Genomic DNA, 22,999 nt, shown 5'->3' with positions numbered 1-22,999 from the left:
ACACTTTAAAGGAGAGTTGTCTAGGGAAACAAATATTTCTGCATGGCTGGTGGTGGTGCAAAAACAATAAGCAGCTATAGTCCCCCATCCTGCCCCTGCTAATTTCACACAGATGCTACTAATCCTCTGGGTTTCTTCTCTGTGATGTCATAACCATGAAATATCTTTCCAGCTTAGCCAATTACCGATTGAGGCTGGTGGTGGTGCAAAAACAATAAGTAGCTATAGTCCCCCATCCTGCCCCTGCTAATTTCACACAGATGCTACTAATCCTCTGGGCTTCTTCTCTGTTATGTCATAAGCATTAAATTTCTGTCTAGCTTAGCCAATTACCGATTGAGGCTGGTCTTGACTATGGCCATTGATAGAGAGTCAGTTCATGACATCACAGGAAACAGGAAGAAGCTAAGAGGATGGGGGACCAATAGTGTTGCAGGGGGTATAGCTTGTTTATTAATTTTACAATACCCTCCCCCAGCTATGAATGTTTTTTTTTTTTAAACATGTTTAAAATATAATAACAAATGCAGGTATACAGTGAAAAAAAAACTCAAGTTTGAAACATTCTTTTTATCTAACAAAGAATATACAAAGTATACAAAGTGTTGTTGACAGTAGAAGAAAAAGTGTGATATTATGTAACAAATCTATTTATATGAGTAATAAAACCTGAAGTCATGCTAATCCAGACTAGGTAAACAAGAACTCCTGATACACCTGCAGGCACCTTTCGGCAAGCAATGCTTGACATATGTGCTGTTGCAAGCAAGTGATGGCTGGACTATAAGTAGCTGTCACTCGGGACAGAGCGTGTACATTCCACTTTATTCATACAATACTCTTTTTTAATTGACCACTGACAGCTGGGACTTGGCTTATTGCTTCAGGGGCATACTTATAACAAACTCTATAAAAATATTTAAGTTATTTATCAAAGTTCATCACATAATATGCTTTAAAACAAAGAGTTCAATCTAAACGACCAGTGCTATCATGTATTTTAATACATGCCCTTGTGTAAAAATATACTCCAATAATAGATAAAAGAGAAATAAAAATAAACCCAAATCTTGAATAAAAAGCCGAGTAGATTATACATACAGTAAATTCTAAATTGTAACATCAGTTGTGAAATACCAGTTTCCTACCTTTCAGTCCAAACTTGGAGTGTCTTCCAAACTTTAAGATGATTAACATTATCACCAACCCAGTACAGACCAAAGCTGCAATGCCGACAACAACATAAACCTGCAAAAACCCACATAAAAAGATTAAACAGGTTTAAAAAAAATTATTTCCACTAAATAATCTGCGATCCGACAAATAGTCGGTCTTCAATATTCAATATGTCTTCTCTAAGGCTGGGTTCTCATGATGTGGTTCACAGAAACAAGTCCCCATACGGTGGCCAATTACTGTAGGATTTACTGTAAAACTATGGCCACTACATGGCATGGTCTCATCTGCATGTATTGATTGCTGCAGCACAAGATCCTGACTACATACTGCAGTCAAAGCCCTCACTGAACTAGTCTACAAGGTCTACCTCATAGACTCATTGAAAACAGGCAAATCTATTAGGCTGAAACATGGTGAAATGGGAAACTAAAAAAGAGACCTCATTTAAATACATCTGAGAATATTATACAAGCTGCAACTGAAAAGCAAACTATATATTTTGTAACCTTGAATGAACTATGAGAAGCATAGCTTCAGCTATCATTATCGAAACATATTGGAAACATTATTAAAGTGCAAATACTCAACTATCTTTACTTTTTAATTTCTCCCAAACACCAACCTAACTCCTTACATCTAGGTTACTTTTTAGCCATCTAGAATCGGGTTACCGTCATAATCATTCTAATAAACAAAAGTGCCCAATGTCCTTCTTGGCATCAAAGCAAGATGTCACTTTCTACACATCCTTTTTTTTGCATTTGACACCGACCACCATCTGCTATTACAAAGGCAGCAGCCATTCAGATGTGGGACTGTCTCTCTCCTGTTTCTCCTAAGACTAGTCTTTCAAGATCTTGGACAATTTCACCATACTTTATTTGGTCCGGTATAGTGATGAGCGGAAGGGGCCATATTTGAATTGCAATATTTCGCGAATATATGGATGAATATTCATCCTATGTTTGCGAAATTCACATATTCAGGATGTTCGTTCTCTTTTTTTTTTCATTCGAAAATTCATAATGAAATTCGCATAGTGCTAATGCGCGATTATATCTTTCACCTAAAAGAAGGGAGGGATCAGTGTCCTCTCACTGGAAGTGCAGATATTCACGAATATTCACATATTCGTGAATATTTGCATATTCGCATAAAAAAACGAATATTCTTCATTACGAATATTCTAAATGGTCGCAAGATCGTGAAGTGGCAATATTCATTATATATCAAGCGTTTGTTTTTTACCCAGCATTGTTTTCTACCCAGCATTGTTTTCTATCGATGCTACACTATACCTACTTTCCATCTATCGATTACTTACAGTAATGCTGTCTTCATTCCCTCCATTCGAAACATCTGTTGAAGTGACCCCATTGTCTGTGCTGGTTCCACCAATGTCATTAGAAGTAGTCTCATAATCTTAAAACAAAGAGAATTAGCAGATTAGTTACAAAATATAACGATTATCCAGTATATTCAAGATTTTAGACAAATTAATCACTCAAATAATTCTACTGCACCCAACTCAAACAAGTATAAAATGCTGTCTGACTGACATATTCCTATCTTTATATAAGTTGGAAAAATACTAATTCTTTAAACAAAATGGGGGAGATTTATCAAAACCTGTCCAGAGGAAAAGTTGCTGAGTTGCCTATAGCAACCAATCAGATCACTTCTTTCATTTTGCAGAGGCCTTTTCAAAAAGGAAAGAAGTGATCTGATTGGTTGCTATGGGCAACTCAGCAACTTTTCCTCTGCACAGGTTTTGATAAATCCCTCCCAATAATCTTTATAAAATAGTTTAAAATGAATTTGAATAAAAAAAACACTAAATATGTATATAAACTATTAAACTATTTGGGTGGTATTATAAGTTTTAGGTACGTTTTGGACACTTTTTTTGCTTTGCCCAAGCATAGGATGTAGCATTTGTACCTGCTTTTTGTTTGTGGCTAATTCGGGTGTTTTTGTGTCATTTTTTTAAACCGCATTTTTTTTATATGGAATAATTTTTTCCTTTTTTCCATTATTTGTATAGGCTTTCCTATAGGACATGGAAAATCCCAGAAAAACTCTTGTTACAAATCTAATGAACAGTAAACATGCCAAACTAAAGGAATTAAAGAACAAATAAACTATTTAAGAAAAAAATATTTTTTTCAGATGTGTATTTCAAAATAAATAAATCTACAAAGACACATCATAAGACAGTGAAGGAGTCCTCAGAAAAGTAATACTATCATTTCTTTAATTGTAATCATCTACATCAAGTACAGTAGGTAAGTGCTTGAATTTCTTAGTATGTTGAAGTATACTTAATGGTCACATGAGTCTTAGGCTTCTTATTTTACACCACCTATCTAATGTCTGGATTCCCTTTTATGTTTTCAACAAATATGGGAGGACCCATTTAAGAAAATTCTTTTTTCCAGGATATTTTTGCAAATAAAAAAAAGCCAGTCTACTAGTTCAGTGTTCATTAAGTATATATGTTAATGACAATGAACTAGTAGACTGGCTTGATACATTTCCTTTTTTATGTTTTATCTTAAGTTCACACAGTGTTTTTTCACGTGTATTTCATTTGTTAAAATGTGTCTGTAAAATTGAGTCCGCCTTTATGGGCTCCATGTAAGTCTAGTGGAGTGTAGTTCGGAGTACCTGGAGTGCGGTTTTTTTCCCGACAGGTATTTTCCCACGGCATTTACAAATTTTTTCCTATGTTTTGCATTTTTCCCTAAGTTTTGCTTTCTTTTTTTTTACACCTGTTCCAAACTGTTGGGTTTTCCAGAGCTTAAATCCACCACATTTTACGTGGGAATGTTAATAAGTTGGGATTTTTCAAAACTGTCAGGAACACGCCCCTTTCCGGTGGCCATGCCTCTTTCACATCTCCCATATTGGATTTTCCATTGAAAATGGAGTGATGGTCGAGTATGAAGGGTTATATGGTCACAGTTTTTGGCGCACAAGATGTGCACCAAATTTCAGTCATAAAACCTCAGGAAACCGATGACCCAGTAAATAACAACCAATATGTAAAATACAGAGGCATTTTTTGAAGCTGTGTAAATAAATGACATGTAACTTATATACGCGACTGTAAAAAATGTGTCTGTAATTTTAAAATATTGTATACGCAGACAACCACTCTCTCTTAGATTTACATAGACCACATTAATGTTAAAATATGGAAGCAATTTGTCTGTGATTTTGCAGACGCATTTTTACACATGAAATACACCTGAAAAAACACTGCGGGCGATTCTCAAAAACTGCTGTATTAGTACGTTGTGCTAAACAATTACGTATTCAATTTTTTTCCTCATATTTTCAATTGGCTCTTATCTAACTTTAAAAATAACTTTTTTTTCACGCCATATATTTTTTTCACGCCAAAATGTTTAATTCTTGCACCCAAATTGCAGAGTTTTGCTCCACTTTTTAAAACACATTGGAAAATAGGTGTGGCCACTGCATAGTGGTCTCTAAACTGTAGCCCTCCAGATGCTGCAAAACTACAACTCTCAGAATTCCCAGACTGTTCAGCCATGCTGGGAGTTGTAGTTCTGCAACATCTGAAGGGCCAAATGTTGCAGAACTACAACTCCCAGCATGCCTGGACTGTCGGGACATGCTGAGAGTTGTAGTTTTGCAGCATCTTGGGGGCCACAGTTTACAGACCACTATACAATGGTCTCCAAATTGTGGACCTCCAGATGTTGCAAAACTACAACTCCCAGCATGCCCAGACAGCCAACAGATGTCTGGGAATGCTGGGAGTTGTAGTTTTGTAACATCGGAAAGGCCACAGTGGGCACCTGAACTGCTGATCCCTGCCTGATCTGATCGCCGCCTGCTGTCGCTGATCGTCCCCGCCGCTGATCACTCCCACCGCTGCTCGCCACTCCTTTACTGGTTCCCTCCGCTCTGCCTGGACTACCATGGGTGAGCAGAGCAGGGGAACTAACCTTTCAACCCCCCCATTCAACATCTGCAAGTACGAGTACGCCCTTTGTCCTTAACTACCAGGACGTGAGGGCGTACCTGTACGCCCTCCGTCTCCAACAGGTTAAAAACATATATAGATATATATATATATATATATATATATTTACATTATTCCAACATTATTTCAAGTAAAAAAATAAAAAATAAAAAAAAATATATACACTATTTTAGAGATGGTGTGAAATTCACACCATATTTTATATGTAATCTGGTCTCACAGGCTTTGAAAATATCATGTAAAGTAGACAATATACACGCCCACTTTTACAAAATTAACGTGAACAGTGTAAACCACGGCACAAAGCTAAATTTATTTTTTTGGGGGCGCAAAATTCTTTGAGAATCTCCCCCAGTGTGTGAACAAAATACTGTGTGGAAACTCAGGGTAAACCAGTTATATTTTGTATGAAATATTAATATTGGCATGGTTATTATTCTTTATATGTAAACCTTGATGTTCTGGCATTTTAAAGGAGAATGTACATCATATCATAAAGCATGGCATAGAGTATCATGAGACTTTCTAAAACATAGTAGACATGTTGAATGTTTTGCACACAAGTCTAAACTACAAAAAGAGAGCGATATGAAACAACTGCATATGCCTTAAATCTAAATTAACATTGTTAAATGTATTTATTTAATCTATTCAAAGGAACCTGTTACTACTTTCATGCTCCCTTAACTAGGGGCAGCATGAGAGACTAATACTCTCCCTAATTCTAGTGATACATAATTGACTATGAAGTGTGGGTCATTTCAGAGTAGTCATAGAAGCAAGGGGGCTCGAAGTCATCTGGGCAATTCGCTAGGTTTTGGGTGTATCTAGAATAAGGATAATTTCCTGGTTATGTGAATTAAAGTGCATGTGTTTTATACACACATATAATCTGCATTTCTTAATGTATTGCTTCCATATTTGCAAACAGACCCTCTTTCACAGCCTTTATAAGGGCAGGTCCACATGTGGTTGAATATTGAGAAAATATACATGTGTTAAGAGTGGATTGGTGTGAATCTTGATGTGGATTTAATCCCTGATACATTAAAAGTGGTGAATTCCACAATGAAAATCCACAACAGAAATATTAATCGCAGGTCAATGTCAATGCAGAAAAGCTTAGCAGAATATGGATGCGATTTGTGAAATGTCATGACTTGCCTGATACACTACATTATTGCAGGTTTTAACTGTGTAAAAAGTGAAGAATTCCCAACTACCCACATTGCAAATCCCCATCTGTGTTGTGATGAATGTCAGGACATTTAAGCCCTGAGCACACCTCTGCGGAGGTGAAAATCCCAGGTTAGCAGGCATGGGAACTTAGAGGGTCCCACCTCTTATAGTAAAAGGTGCAACTAAAGTAAGGCAAAGAATGCAGGGAACAGAAACTGTATGCAAAACATAAGTAAAGAGATAAATATTAAGAGCAAAATATTCAAGGGTTCATATATTCATGGGGCCTCATTTCAAAGCCTGATATGGGGCCTCATGACCAATGCAGCTCTGGACTGTAATACAGACTGCTTATATTAGGCGATGGTCACATCTGCTTTAGAGACTCCATTTGGTTTCTCTGTTGCATATTCCATTTAAGAAAATGGGACAAAAATGTTGTAGTATTTTTTTCTTGTTGTATTAGAATCCTAAAATAATTATAGAAACCTGATTAAAGTCAATGGAGGTCATGGGGGGGGGGGGGGGTTGTTGCTGTCACTCAGTAAATGGTCTGGCTCCATTTACCCCTCCTGAATGAAATCTTTGGTGAAGGAAGCATCAGTGAACCTAGCCCTACTCAGCCTAAAATATATGAAATACAATGTTTAAAATAAAAGCTGCCCCTGTGAAATAGAACCATTATTTGTCACTAAATCTATGAAACTGAGAGTCATTTTTAAACATATATCCTATTTATCTCAGGATGCTTTATACCAGAAAGTAAACATTTCTAAAAACTGTATGATATGAAGTGGGAGGAGCTTTGTGGATTCTGGGGTCAACACTAAGAAAAGGTCTGGTAAATATGAATTTTTGATGTCTAACATGACTGATGGGAAATACCCAAAGATAAATGTACTGTACCTTTGCCATAACTTGGCAAGTGTGAAAAAAAGAAATATGCTATTTCTATTATGAAATTTTAGAAAAAAGTTACAGGCCTCTTGGGAGTAGAATTCTGCTGCATTTGACACAAAAGACTTTGTGCTACTCTGGTCTTATTAAGCCAATTGGAATCCAACTTTCCTTTTCTAGTCAGCAAGTCAGGGTTGCTGAAGCCAAATTTGTCACAGAGACTATCAACTGAAGGACCTAAAGTGGCAGTCCTGAGCCTGTGGATGCACTGCCAAGGGTGGACGGGTCTTTTAGAAAGAAGCCCAGTAACAATAGGAGCCTGCCCGGAGTTGAGAAGATAAAAGGGAGGAGGTTTGGTGCCCATCAGGGTGGTGTCAGACCTTTGCTGTTGGCATTTGATTGGAAAATAGGGGTTGGTTTGTCTACTTGGGAGAAGAAAGCTCATTCTTTTGTGGAAGAATGCTGTTGAAGAAGTGGTGTACTGAAGGCTGAAGAACATGGTGTGGGCCTGTAAAGTGCTATGAAAGTGGGTCAACTGTTGTGTGAACGAGTCACTAGCGGGAAAAGATGTAGCTGCTTTTAAAAAAAAGCCTAGAGTCATGTACAAGATGGGGAGCTACATGATAGAAAACCTGTATATTACAGGCCAAGCATTGTGTTCCACGTCTCACAACATTTGAAACCCTAGAAATGTTAACATTAAAAGTAACTTAAAAATGATTAGAAAAGAAATGTAGATTTATTTTTTGCCTGGGGTTGTTAGTATAGGTTACTCTTGTTCCCAGGTAATTTTGTAAGAAAGAAACTCGACTTGTGTGGAGGGAGCCATACTCATGCATGATCAGCTTTCTTCCTCTTCTATTTCTATCTGCACCCACTTCAACTGCATCTGTCAATCACATGACACCACTTCCTATCAGTGATCACAATGTCAAGTCTCCTAACAGATCTAAGTATCATGGTCACAAACAGGGCCATAAGATGGAACAGAGCAGGGACATTCCACCCATGAAATAGGGTAGAATCCAAGGGAGTTTGTGAAGGAATTAGGCTTTAGGTATTGATGAAAAACAATAATACAATAACCAATGAACAGAAGTGTAACTCAAGGATGCTGGGTGCCAATGCAAAATCTATAAGACCCCTAAATATAACGCTTAATTTATGATAATTGCCCTCTCATATTGAAAGAGAGACCCTCCTCTGCACCCCCTAAAGTTATACCCCTGCTAATAAATTCTATTACTATTTCTGCTGACAAATAATGTTAATAAACTAAAAGGCAAGAAGATAAAGCCAAATGGGTATGTTTATCAAACAGTCATACACACTATTCACATGAGGCTAGTAAAAGAATATACAATAGCAAATCATTTTATTATACTGATTTATAGTATTTTTTTTTTTTTTTTACTATTTTCTATTTCTACAATTTTTTCATTTTAACTATTACATGTTCATTCAACTTTTAAGTCAAAGCAACAGAAAATATTATTTTCTTAGGTTACCTAATGGATTCATTTTGCTATGTTCTATTACTAGTTATGTGTGAAGCGATGTCATTGATGTACCGTATATATTATGTGTGCAATCCCACTTACCCACCCAACTAAGAATAAAACAAATACTTTATATGTACCATAAAATTCAGGTTCAGTAACTGGATCACTTAATTCACCTAAAACAGAAAAAAAAACAGAAAAGGAAGTAAGAGAAAATGTGTCACAGGTTCTATTTACTTAGCTCTTACCAATCTGTCCTTATTGTTACATATATAGCATTAAAGGGGTATTCCCGGAAAAAACTTTTTTTCTTATATCAACTGGTGGCAGAAAGTTAAACAGATTTGTAAATTACTTCTATTAAAAAATCCTAATCCTTTCGATAATTATAAGCTGCTGAAGTTGAGTTGTTGTTTTCTGTCTGGCAACAGTGCTCTCTGCTGACATCAATGCTTGTCTCGGGAACTGCACAGAGTAGAAGAGTTTTTCTATGGGGATTTGCTTCTAAACTGGGCGGTTCCTGAGACACGTGTCATCAGAGAGCACTTAGATAGAAAAGAACAACTCAACTTCAGCAACTCATAAGTACTGAAAGGATAAAACATTTTTAATAGTAATGTAAAAGTAATTTACAAATCTGTTTGACTTTCTGGAGCCAGTTGATATATAAAAAAAGTTTTTTTTCTGGCTAACCCCTTTAAACTACGCCAAGTTTAGACCCACATAAGACCTTCTATTTCTATTTTCGGTAATTTATATAAGCACTGCACAAAAATGAATCACTGATTCATATTTTAGCAGCCAGTACATATAACATGCATTTATCCCAAAAAACTAAAAGTATTATAAAAACATTAGCCAACCTCAAAATGAGACGTAGTATGATGTCCCAATGAAGTTAACAACAGTGTCTGTAGCCATTATGTATGTACATGTACTGTATTTGTAACTTTACTCATAACTCCAATGAAACTTCTTGATAAATAGGCCAACCATTAAGTGTACAGTAAATTCCTAGAACAGATCAATGGGACTGAGTTACAATAGCAGACACAACCAATGAATAACATTGATTCTGTTTATGAAAAATTACAAATGTTTTTTTCAAATCTTGAGAATCCTCAGTTTTCAGGTGTCTGGTTGTATTCAATTAATTAAATCAGGAAATTGCATAACTAAAAGGAACTCAGGATTTCTATAGTCATAGACTATTCTTAGATGACTTCTGGCACCTCTGATGATCAGCTCAATTAAAGGTGGGGTGCATTAGTAAATGACGGGTCCCCTTAACTGTTTATTAAGGCAAAGCACTGAACAAACAAACTATATGGCCACTTTATTCTCTTGACTGGTGATGGTCCTGGCCCTGAGCATTCCTAAGAACGTTTGTTTATGAAACTGGTCTTTATAAAGGGCCAGCAGTCAACTAACTGGATCTTTTATGAGAGGATGGGCATCTGATAGTAATGAATTTCATCACAATCCAGTGATCCTTGGGGCAGCTGAGCCAAACGATTGATCGGGCCTTGTGAAGGCTCAGTAAACAAGTGCCAATGACCAAGATCAGTGCTTGTTCTTTGGAGCCCGTCAACGCATGTAAAAGGGCCCTAAGGTGTGCACTCTGGAAAGGAAAGCATTTAGAGTGGATTCACCTTCAGGAAAAGATCATATATAAAGGATATATATATATATATATATATATATATATATATATATATATATATAAAGGAAATACTGAGAATTCAAACGGAAAAATAAAATCATTGTGAGAAAAAATTGAAGAAAAAACTGCATTTTGTAAATTTTGGGGGCTTCCGTTTCTACGCATTACATTTTTCAGTAAAAATGACACCTTTTCTTTATTCTGTAGGTCCGTACGGTTAAAATGATACCCTACTTATATAGGTTTGATTTTGTCGTACTTCTGGAAACAATCATAACTACATGCAGGAAAATTTCTACGTTTAAAATTGTCATCTTCTGACCCTTATAACTTTTTTATTTTTCCGCGGTATGAGGGCGGTATGAGGGCTCATTTTTTGTGCCATGAACTTTTTAGCAGTACAATTTTAGTATTGTTCAGACTTTTTGATCACTTTTTATAAATTTTTTCATGACATAAAAAGTGACCAAAAATACGCTATTTTGGACTTTGGAATTTTTTTGCGCGTACGCCATTGACCGGGAGGTTTAATTAAAAATATATTTTTATAATTTGGACATTTCCACACGTGGTGATACCATATATGTTTATTTTTATTTTTATTTACACTGTTTGCTTTTTTTAAATGGGAAAATGGGGGTGATTCAAAACTCTTATTAGCGAAGGGGTTAAATGATCTTTTTTTAAGTTTTTTCCATTTTTTTTTTGCAATGTTATAGCCTATAGGTTATATCACTGTATACACTGATCTTTTACATCGATCTTTGTTATCCCATAGAATAACATTGATCGATGATTCTGCCGCTTGACTGCTAATGTCTGGATCTCAGGCACTGAGCAGTCATTCGGCGATCGGACACCAGGAGGAAGGTAGGGGGACCCTCCTCGTGTCCTACAGCTGTTGGGGATGCCGCAATTTCACCGCAGCTGTCCCAAACAGCCCACTGAGCTAGCCGGGAGCAGTTTAGTTTCACTTTAGATGCGGCGATCAACTTTGAACGCCGCGTCTAAAGGGTTAATAGCACGTGGCAATGCGATCAGTGCTGCGCGCTATTAGCCAGGGGTCGTGGCCGGACCTGACCCGCTAAGTGTGTGAACATAGACTAAAACAGTATACTAACCACCCCATTCAACTACTTTTCTCAGTCTAGCCTATGTAGTCAAATCGGTGGTCTTAGTTAGTGACTAACACTTCCCTCGACATGTACAGTTTTACACACACACACAAAGCCGTCAGTCTCTGAGTAGGACCACCCACAGGACTACTTAGCCCAGGATGAGCAGAGATTTAGATGAATAAATGACAAGTTATCCCACAAAACTATATATATATATATATATATATATATATATATATATATACATATATATACTTAGCTCCTCTGGCTCTATAACATGATGCCTGCAAATTGGACTGTATTTTCAATGTGACAGGTTCTCTTTAACTCATTTCCAGGGGGCAGAGCTTAGTGGAAACAGTAGTCCAAAGAGTAAGACCCCTACTTTCCTAACTTGGTGAGTGTGTTGCCACATGTGCAAGTATAAGCAAACGTAAATTTAAATTTATTTTTTTAAATCAACTGGTGCCAGAAAGTTAAACAGATGTGTAATTTTTTTTTTTATTATAATCCTTCTAGTATTTATCAGCTGCTGTATGCTCCACAGGAAGTTGTATTTCTTATTGGAGTTCTTTTCAGTCTGACCACAGTGCTCTCTGCTGACACCTCTGTCCATGTCAGGAACTGTCCAGAACAGGAGAGGTTTGCTATGGGGATTTGCTTGTACTCTGGACAGTTCCTGACATGGACAGAGGTTTCAGCAGAGTGCCCTGTGGTCAGACTGAAAAGAACTCCAATCTGTATGCTCCACAGGAAGTTGTATTTACAGTCCAATCTCTATGCTCTAGTGGAATACAGTCCAATCTGTATGCTCCACAGGAAGTTGTATTTACAGTCCAATCTGTATGCTCCAGTGGAATACAGTCCAATCTGTATGCTCCACAGGAAGTTGTATTTACAGTCCAATCTGTATGCTCCAGTGGAATACAGTCCAATCTGTATGCTCCACAGGAAGTTGTATTTCTTATTGGAGTTCTTTTCAGTCTGACCACAGTGCTCTCTGCTGACACCTCTGTCCATGTCAGGAACTGTCCAGAGTACAAGAAAATTCCCATAGCAAACCTCTCCTCCTCTGGATGGTTCCTGACATGGACAGAGGTGTCAGCAGAGAGCACTGTGGTCAGACAGAAAATAACTCCAGAAAGAAATACAACTTCCTGTGGAGCATATAGCAGATGATAAGTACTGGAAATTTTAATAGAAGAAATTTACAAGTCTGTTTTTCCACCGGTGTACCCCTTTAAACAGCTGATCAGTGGGGGTGCCAATAGTCAGACCTCCACAGATCTAATATAATGTAGATGATCTGTCCTGAGGATAAACCATTAGTTATAAAATCCTTGATAACCCTTTGAAGATTATGACATAGTGTACATATTAATAGAAAATATTTGCATAGAATTAGTCTACATATATGCATAGATAAGAATACACAATTGCATTACTTGTTTTATAATGCAGGGGGCAGTAAATATTTCCCAATGGTTCTATCAACTACTGTACAGTGCCACATGTAAACATTGCACTTGTGCAGGACCTAAGAGCAAGATCTGTGCAGACAATACTTTAGCAAGAAAAGCCTGAAACACTTCAGCTTTCAGAAGAATTTAGAATCTATGTAAGTAATGCAATGTATTTACACATTTTCTATATTCATTCTCAATGTAAATGGCAAATGTTTTTGAAAGGGAAGTGAGAGGAATGAAGCTCACGGCTCTCGATGCGCTGGCATAAAAGTTGCTTCTTTATTTCAAACCAAGGGATTCACAGACATCGGGAGTGGAGACAAAGGGGACAGGTCAACGAGACATCGGGAGTGGAGACAAAGGGGACAGGTCAACGAGACATCGGGAGTGGAGACAAAGGGGACAGGTCAACGATTTCACCGCTCCTGTGGCTTCTACTGGACCATGTTCCTGGTTCAGTAGAAGCCGTAGGAGTGGTGAAATGGTCGTTGACCTGTCCCCTTTGTCTCCACTCCCGATGTCTGTGAATCCCTTGGTTTGAAATAAAGAAGCACCTTTTATGCCAGCGCATCGAGTGCCGTGAGCTTCATTCCTCTCACTTGCTTTTTACGTGGATCTTGTACTAGTGCCTTGTACTAGTGCCACTGAGCACCGAAAGACTGGCTTTAGGATTGCGACTGCTCCTAGAATCGGGCACCTCTACAGTCAGCAGGTAATAGAGGGTGGACATTCATACAGCAGTGCCGCCCCACATCTTCATTGTTTGTTTTTTTAAAGGGCATTGATTCATTGTATCCAAATTCTTCCATCTTGCTTTCTATCATTTTAAAAGATGTCATGCTTTTATGTAATATACTGCTTAGGTGTTAGTGACATCTTTTGGTAACTGTTTTGTTGCACATTAAATATAATGCAATGTATGTCGTAGGTAGTGTAGCCAGGTCCCATTCATCATCTCAAAAAGAAAACATTGATAGCATAAAAACAGAAATACAAGCAAGAACTAGAAGAATACAACAACACTGTACATTGAATAGATGTGCAGTACTAAACAATGAAATTGTAATACCTTCATTAATACTGCTTCTAGGAACAATGACGCAGACACATGATCAGACTTTGTATTATTATAGATTCTTTATTTATATAACACCAACACATTTGACAGTGCTTAACAACTCAGAAAGCAGAAAATATGTAGAATGTCAACTAACGGAAACAAATGGACAAACAATGAGACAAAAGAAGAGTTTACCCGACTTAAATAATCTTACAAACAGAATGAAGGGGGGGGGGGGGTGTTGCCCATATGGGCACACAAGCTTCCTTATTGTACTCCTTTATGTGACACAGGCATCCTTCTTGTACTCCCAATTGAGAAAATAAATGATGCTGCATGACTTAGTTTTCTAGCCAGGAACTTAGTCAACACAGTAAACACTATACAGTAAAGTGCAATAAGCATAGCAAAGGACACAGCAGAATGGAGAGGCATCTTTGAACAGGTGGTATATTGACTACTACCAGTGGTTGTAGCTTAAAAAGGTTTCTAGGTAAATATAAGCTTGCAGCATACTTACCTCCCCCTGCTTCCACACACACTACCACTCAGCTCTGTGATTTGCTGAGCAGAAGCAGAAAGTCATTGTATGGAGAAAGTTGAGGACAAGAGTCAGAAATGGAAGATCTAATAGCAGCAGTGGGGGGAGCAAGGGAGGTAAGTATGATTTTTTTTGTTTAACTGCACAGGAACAAGTCCAATGATCAATACTTCTTTAGCATGAGTGCAGCACAGAAGACACACCACAGATCGTAGAAAGTGGATGTAATAAGGAAAGATTAAAATTGTAAGTCCCTAATTGAGTAAAGGACATAAGTGGGTTGGTAGATGAAGATGAGAGTGGATATGTGTGATCAGGCAGCATTGTGGAAAGTTTTGTTGACTAATAGGAGAGTTATTCATTTAATTTTAGAGGAAACTGGTAACCAGGGCAGAGGTGTAACAGATGGGTAGAAAGAGATGAGGGATACATAATCGATTGGATCGGAGCAACGTCTGTTCAGTCAACAAGTGTATAATAAGTTACAATACTAATGGTAAGAAATAATGAGGTCCAGAGTTGGTGTTGCAGCAGTATGACTGTTCTTTGCTCGGATTGTTGTGATGTTTGTTTTCTATGATTTTTTATTTATTTAAATGTACAACATTTAAGTACTAAAGACTTTCCCCAACACTGTCTTAGAATATAATATCTTTATTGTCTTTATTATCTTTGCTGTCCAGGAGTAGTTCCCCAGCATGGCAAGGGCCCAGGATTAGCCAGCCCATCTCCTCTTAATCTCAGTCCTCAGCAGGCATTGACTTCAGAACAGAGAATGAGAAGAAATGAACAGCAACCTCAATCTGTGTTGTACTACTGGTAAGAAATCCATTGGACACCGGGAGACTGCCCCCTAATCTACAGCCTGCCTTCCACTGCAGTGAATGACTTAATCTAGTGTCTTTACAAAACCATGCCAGCTGAGTACCTTTCCATAAACAACCCAAATAGAGTGTCAACCATAAATGCCCATCCCATAACCATAACTAACACCAGTAGAGTCTCCACCATAATCAGAGTATCCCTATAACCACAAGGGGAGAGGCCCTATGTATGCCCTACCTATATAAACAGTGGCAGCTAAGTATCCATTAAACAAGCTCTTGTATTCTTACACATATTTGGATTGTAATGTGTGGATTTCAAGTATATAAAAATTGTACTGTATTTTACAGGGTATTTTTGTAGTTAGAGAAATGCTCAGAACCATGTTAAATGAGAGAAAAAAATGAAATCTCAGGATTACAAACAGATTTTTGGGTCGCACTGTACAGCCCAGTGTCAGAAAGCTGAGTTTGCACCCAAGGTCTTGGGTCTTCCAGCAGGAAAAGTACCCCAAACATACATCAAAAAGCACCCGAAATGAATTGCTGTGGGGACCTGGAGCAGTTTGCAAAGGAAGAGTGGTCCAACATTCCGGCTGAGAGGTGAAAGAAGCTTATTGATGGTTATAGGAAGCGACTGATTTCAGTTATTTTTTCCAAAGGGTGTGCAACCAAATATTAAGTTAAGGGTGCCAATAATTTTGTCCAGGCCATTTTTGGAGTTTGCTGGGACATTATGTCCAATTTGCTTTTTTTCCTCCCTTTTTTGGTTTAGTTCCGATACACACAAAGGGAATAAACATGTGTATAGCAAAACATGTGATACTGCAATCCTTTTCTGTGAGAAATATTTCATTTTCTTGAAAAAATTTCAGGGGTGCCAACATTTACGGCCATGACTGTAGTTTGTATTATTATTATTACACACATTATTGTTTGTAAACATGGTGTGATTTCCCATTTACTGTGATAAACTGACATACATAACCATACACAAATACACACAGACACACACGCATACATTTGTAAAAAGTATGAAATGTTTAGTGCTACCCATGCTACTGATGGGAAAACTGACTTTAACAAATGATGTGGAATGCTGTGGATTAGGCACTCTGCATGGATCAGTGTTTATTTTACTTGTACCACCCATGTATACCGGTTAACTACACTGGACTGAGGGGTGTTAAATATGAGCAAGGAATGTGGACTGCACTATGGGGATATCGATCACGTAAACACACATTCTTCTTTAGTGATAATTTAGCAGTAGTCAGACAAATATAAAAATACCATAAGCATGTCATTGAGGCTGACCTTGAATCTATGTGCTATGATGAGCTCTATGAATTTCATTATGCATCTTGAATGAAAAAGCATACCCATTGTCATAAGGGCATAATACATGCTGGTGGGTGGAGGGTGGGGGGGGGGGGGTTGACTTTCTTGGCAACTGTCCCACCGTGTGAGCAGTAGTATCTCTCCATGCCTAAAGTCAGGTTGGGTAAACAAGAAATGCTCCCCACAACCCCTTTAAGGATATAAGCATTAACCATGCAAATACCACTGTGGAAGCCACAGCCAGTGGTGATCTGCATGGGGACTCTAGAGCCATTCCCTCTAGTCGAGACGTACCCTTATTAGTCATATGGCTTCTAGATTTTAGATGTTAGATACACTTACTGTATCTGCACTTCAGACTGCAAAGCTGCATTTTTACTTTCAGTTTTGTATAAGAACCTTTTTATATACTTTATTATCTTACTAGTTAGCTTGATTTCCACACTTAACTTCTTCTGCCATGGCTTGATGAGGTCAGCTTATTTTTGTTTGTACTCTGTAATGTACTCTGTATGGTGGTGGTTCCTTTTTTAATTCTAAGTGCCTATGTTTCTTTCTATCATTTCAATAAAAGCATACACTTTTTCATAATCAATATCACAGGTCCCCAATGCCTCACACACTGTCCCAAGAACCTTGCAGGTGAGAAAAACAGTGTTCTGATGCAAGCGACTGGTATCCAGTCACAGGAAAGTAGCTGGGGCAACTCTAGTCACACCCACCACACCCTCCTCCTAAACAGCCTCAATGCAGGTTTTGTTTAGGTGTTATATATATATTTATATTACTTTCCTATGCAAGTGGAATATCACTTGGTATTTAAGCAGTGTCGTGCATATTTTTTTCACTTTAAAATAATATACTTGTAAATTATGAAACTGCCATCACCTTTTGAGGTTTATATAATGCCTTAAATTTAAAAATTAAAGAATAATTTCTTCACAATGACCTCAACGGAAAACACTAACTCGACTATTAAATAACTTTAATAAAAATGACCGATCCCTAATATATAGTGAAACACCTTCATTATCTCTTATCAGATAATAACACGAAAACTCGGGGTTGATTCAAATTTCCATGGGACGTTTCTATCAGCAGGCTAAAGGCTATAAATTACAGACCTATATAACTTAATGGGATACAGATATCCAATAGCTGTAAAATAGCTTGAATTCTGCTAAAATGCTCATTGTTTATAGCACAGAGCAGCAGAAAAGTTAATCTAACAAGATTCCTTCAATCTAGAACTAATAGGACCTGAAAGATGTGGGATATACATATATTTGATAGTCAGTCATGAAAACATATATGAAACCTAAACCTATTTTTAAGACACCCCACCCCGAAGGCTACATAATAGACCGCAGAAATAAAACAAGCCACTATAACAAATGGTTGTTGTCCTCCACACTAAAATTTTAGATTATTTTGAATTTCGTGTAGCTCTTTGCAGAGCTTCTAGACCAAATATGGGATTACATTTCTTTTTTAGCACAGAAATTATGTAATACCAGCATTTTTAACAAGATGAATCTAAAACTACAAAATATTATGTACTTGTATACTTTAGTAGGTTTATGGGCCTCATTAACTAAGAGTGTTGGGTTTTTACTAGTGGGAAAAGTTCTTTCAGACTTGCAGGATTCCTCTCTATTTACTATTGGGAAAAGTCGGGAACATTTTCTGACCAGCTTTTTCTAGGTGGAAATTTCCAGCCATTTATCCACAGGATTTTTTGTGAATTCAATAGTAAATCGGTCAGGTTGTGAAACCACGCCCCCTTTTCTGGCCGACCACGCCCATATGTGACAGACCACGCCCCCTTTGTGGATTTTCACAGTGCAATGTCTGGTTTGTTGGATTTTTCAGGCGCACACTGTCGCAAACTGTCGCAGACTGGCGCAGACGTGTCTCAGACACTGCGCCAAAATAACCAGACAAAAACTGGTCGGTTTAAAGGAAAACTGTGACATATTTTCTCCCGCACTATCCACAGGTATTGGTGGATAGTGCGGGAGACGCTGATTAAAACGAGCCCTACCTTGGTCTGATCCGTGCCGTCGTTCGCCCACAATTGTAGTTTTAATCTCTGTGTATATCCTGCTGTAACCAGCAAAGGCGGGGCTTCTGTGGGCTAACTGACACTGACGTCAGCGCCACTCAAGAATATTCATCCCTCCTGTTCTCCCTCTCTTTGCCGCTCCTAACCAGAGGGAGGGATGAATATTCATGAGCGGCGCTGACGTCAGTGTCCGTTAGCCCGCAGAAGCACCGCCTTTGCCAGTTACAGCAGGATATACACAGAGATTAAAACTACAATTGCGGGCGAACGGCGGCATGGATCAGACCAAGGTAGGGCTCATTTTAATTAGCGTCTCCCGCACTATCCACCAATACCTGTGGATAGTGCGGGAGAAAATATGTGACAGTTTTCCTTTAACCCCTTAAGGACCGGAGGTTTTTCCGTTTTTGCATTTTCGTTTTTTGCTCCTTGCCTTTAAAAAATCATAACTCTTTCAAATTTACACCTAAAAATCCATATGATGGCTTATTTTTTGCGCCACCAATTCTACTTTGTAATGACGTCAGTCATTTTGCCCAAAAATCTATGGTGAAGCGGGAAAAAAAATCATTGTGCGACAAAATTGAAAAAAAAACGCTGTTTTGTAAATTTTGGGGGCTTCCGTTTCTACCTAGTACATTTTTCGGTAAAAATGACACCTGATATGTATTCTGTAGGTCCATACGATTAAAATGATACCCTACTTATATAGGTTTGATTTTGTCGGACTTCTGGAAAAAATCATAACTACATGCAGGAAAATTAATACGTTTCAAATTGTCATCTTCTGACCCCTATAACTTTTTTATTTTTCCGTGTATGGGGCGGTATGGGGGCTCATTTTTTGCGCCGTGATCTGAACGGTACCATTTTTGCATTGATAGGACTTATTGATCACTTTTTATTCATTTTTAAATGATATAAAAAGTGACCAAAAATGCACTATTTTGGACTTTGGAATTTTTTTGCGCGCACGCCATTGACCGAGCGGTTTAATTAATGATATATTTTTATAATTCGGACATTTCCGCACGCGGTGATACCACATATGTTTATTTTTAATTTTATTTACAATGTGTTTTTTTTTTTATTGGAAAAGGGGGGTGATTCAAACTTTTAATAGGGGAGGAGTTAAATGATCTTTATTCACTTTTTTTTTTCACTTTTTTTTTGCAGTGTTATAGGTCCCATAGGGACCTATAACACTGCACACACTGATCTTCTATGCTGATCACTGGTTTCTCATAAGAAACCAGTGATCAACGATTCTGCCGGATGACTGCTCATGCCTGGATCTCAGGCACTGAGCAGTCATTCGGCGATCGGACAGCGAGGAGGCAGGTAGGGACCCTCCCGCTGTCCTGTCAGCTGTTCGGGATGCCGCAATTAGCCGCGGCTATCCCGAACAGCCCGACTGAGCTAGCCGGGAACTTTCACTTTTAGCCGCGCGGCTCAGCTTTGAGCGCGCGGCTAAAGGGTTAATATCGCGCGGCGCCGCGATCGGCGCTGCGCGCTATTAGAGGCGGGTCCCGGCTTCACTATGACACCGGGCCCGCCATGATATGACGCGGGGTTACTGTGTAACCCCGCGTTATATCGGAAGAGCAGGACCAAGGACGTACCGGTACGTCCTTGGTCCTTAAGGGGTTAAGCTTAGTAAATGAGGCCCCATGGGCCTCATTTACTAAGCTAAAACCGACCAGTTTTTTGAATCTCACAACCCGACCGATTTACTATTGAATTCACAGAAAATCCTGTGGATAAATGGCTGGAAATTTCGACCTAGAAAAAGCTGCTCCTGACTTTTCCCAATAGTAAATAGAGAGGAATCCTGCAAGTCTGAAACAACTTTTCCCACTAGTAAAAACCCGACACTCTTAGTAAATGAGGTCCAATATGGCCATTTTATGGCCTTCTTCTTATTGACAACCTATTGGGATTTTAATGCTGGATGTAAACCAAAAAATAAAATAGTTTTATTTGACTGTGGTAATGGTAATAATAATAATACTGATGATAACAACAATTATTATTATTAGTAGTAGTATATGAATAGCATGACCACGAAATGAAATAATTATGAAAGTGAACACTACTCCATTGTTGCCATGTAAAAGTATTTACTGGCCAAATACAGTAATAAAGTGTTTAGTAAAACACATAGATAAAATATTTGTACGTTTAACAAACAATATTTTTAGACATATCAGAAAATATGACAGTTAAATTGAGAAATAGTTTGATTTTAGATTTGATTTGATAAACACAAGTTTACCTGAATCTCCACTGATTTTACCAAAACAGTATAGACTGAAACTTTCCCTTAACTTACTACATGCTACATGTAAAGAAATGTCATGTATCTGAAATAACAGAGTCGAAAAAATAAACATAAAATGTACTTACCATCCCCAGGATTTTTCATGAAGTGCGCCATAATTGTACGCTCATCCTTTCCGTATTCATTCTCTGCACGTAATGTATAAAACCCATTGTTCAGATGTGTCGGACTGTCTAGTTGAAGACAGCCATGATGTTCACTCAAGTTGCTGCTTGACTCATGAATTTTACTCCAAATAAAATCTGTTTCACTTAGCACGTTTCCTTCATGAAACCACTGCAGCTTAGGAATTGGGTTGCCCCTCACGCTGAAAGGGATACACCAGTGATGGTCCAAGGTTGGGTAGTCCATTAATGTAATGTTTGGTGGAACTAAAATGAACAAATGGCAGAAATTAGCATTTATTTTGTAAGGGAACACAAACAATTAAATATAGTAAAATAACAGGCACAGCATTCAGAATTTTTAAAGATCACAAGTAACTGTGATTGAGAAGATCAAAGTCATTGGGGGAGATTCTCAAAGAATTTTGCCGCAAAAAAAATCTATTTCGCAGCAAAATTTTGGTGCGAAAAGTATCGACCACATTTCAAAGAGCTTTATGCCTTGGTTTAAACTGTTCACGTCAGTTTTGTAAAAGTGAGCAGTTCCTGCAAGAGGAAGGTATTGATGCTATGGACTGGCCCGCCCGTTCCCAAGACCTGTTAGATCAGCCTGTAGTGTGGTTTTCAATTAAAAAAAAAATTTTTAAATACATTTTATTGGAAAATTTTTCAATACACAACTCATAAAAATACAAAAAGGGAAACATGAGTACAGTCATACAGGCAATATACAGCGATGTGTGTTCTAAGAGATCAGTCATATGCTTTTGAGGTAACACGGTACAATTCAGATAACCAAAGAAAGGCGAAACCAATCGCTGTATGTGTTGAGGACAAAAATTGATGGAGGGAGATCAACTGGTGATCAGATATGGAACAACGGTGGTAATTGTAAAGCTCCCAGCGCGTTCCCTATTGCCCCCAGACATTACCAATCAGTGGAACTAAAGGGCCTACTATATCAGCGATTTCACAATCAGTGTAATGAGATAGAATAAACACCTTCCATTTATCAAAGAACTTCTCGGTGTGAGTGGTCTTTTGTCTTTCTGAGTCAATTCTGTCTATCCCACAAAGTTTTTCAAGCTGTGTTATCAACATAGGCAATGTATGGGTAGAGGGCATGAGCCAGGAGGCAAAGATACAATGTAAGGCTACTAAAAGGACAATATGTACCATTTGGGGTACTTTAGAGGGAGTCTGCTGGTCCAGTTCTGGTGGTCGGAATTGGTGAAAGAGCAGAGCCCTTGGGGTAAATGGTAAGGTCACATCCCACGTGTCCTTAACATATGTCAAGAGCAGTTGCCAATAAGCAGCAATATGAGAGCAAGTCCACACACCATGCCATAAATTTGTCAGGGTGGAACATTTGGGGCAGGCAGTGACTCTGTCAGGGAAGTCTGGGGATGGGAGAATATTAAAGCCATAAAGGGCCTTATGGGCAATTTTATTATAAGTTTCCCTCCACCTCTCATTTATAATACACCTGCGTATTATATTCCATCCCCGTAACACACGGTCAGAGATATCATCACCCAGCACCCAAGTGGACCACAAGGTGAAGAGGGTAGCGGGGTCAACTTTCAGAAGGACTCTCATGATGGTGGAGTAAATGGTGGAAAGTGAGAGCTTATGGGGCCCTGAGCCTGGGGCCAATGATAGTCCAGCCTATGATCCTGCAATTCATTATCAAGATTTCTCAGA

General features: G+C 38.2%; 1 protein-coding gene and 1 long non-coding RNA gene across 7 annotated transcripts in view; one reads left to right on the top strand and one right to left on the bottom strand.

Moving 5' to 3' along the window:
* The window catches only part of LOC130275815 (uncharacterized), a 142,859-nt gene that overhangs the window by 70,107 nt on the left and 49,753 nt on the right, over positions 1-22,999 (top strand). For 2 of the 4 annotated variants that reach the window (XR_008844909.1, XR_008844913.1), the window contains exons 3-4: positions 3,224-3,464; positions 15,304-15,439. This is a non-coding gene — a long non-coding RNA (uncharacterized LOC130275815). Of the gene's footprint in view, positions 1-3,223; positions 3,465-14,992; positions 18,402-22,999 lie in introns of those variants that run through there. The other 2 variants (XR_008844908.1, XR_008844912.1) reach the window with 2 other exon arrangements.
* NTRK2 (neurotrophic receptor tyrosine kinase 2) overlaps positions 1-22,999 on the bottom strand; it is a 274,910-nt gene that overhangs the window by 202,173 nt on the left and 49,738 nt on the right. For 2 of the 3 annotated variants that reach the window (XM_056524265.1, XM_056524255.1), the window contains exons 9-12: positions 21,257-21,562; positions 8,910-8,948; positions 2,504-2,601; positions 1,149-1,248 (exon numbers count right to left, since the gene is read on the bottom strand). In XM_056524265.1, coding sequence (XP_056380240.1) covers positions 1,149-1,248; positions 2,504-2,601; positions 8,910-8,948; positions 21,257-21,562 — 543 coding nt within the window. The remainder of the gene's footprint in view (positions 1-1,148; positions 1,249-2,503; positions 2,602-8,909; positions 8,949-21,256; positions 21,563-22,999) is intronic. The other variant, XM_056524272.1, reaches the window with a different exon arrangement.

This window comes from Hyla sarda, chromosome 1 (genome assembly GCF_029499605.1).
Source record: "Hyla sarda isolate aHylSar1 chromosome 1, aHylSar1.hap1, whole genome shotgun sequence".
Taxonomy (NCBI): Eukaryota; Metazoa; Chordata; class Amphibia; order Anura; family Hylidae; genus Hyla; species Hyla sarda.
Note: the sequence above shows the minus strand (reverse complement) of the source record. Positions and strands in the feature narration are given on the sequence as shown.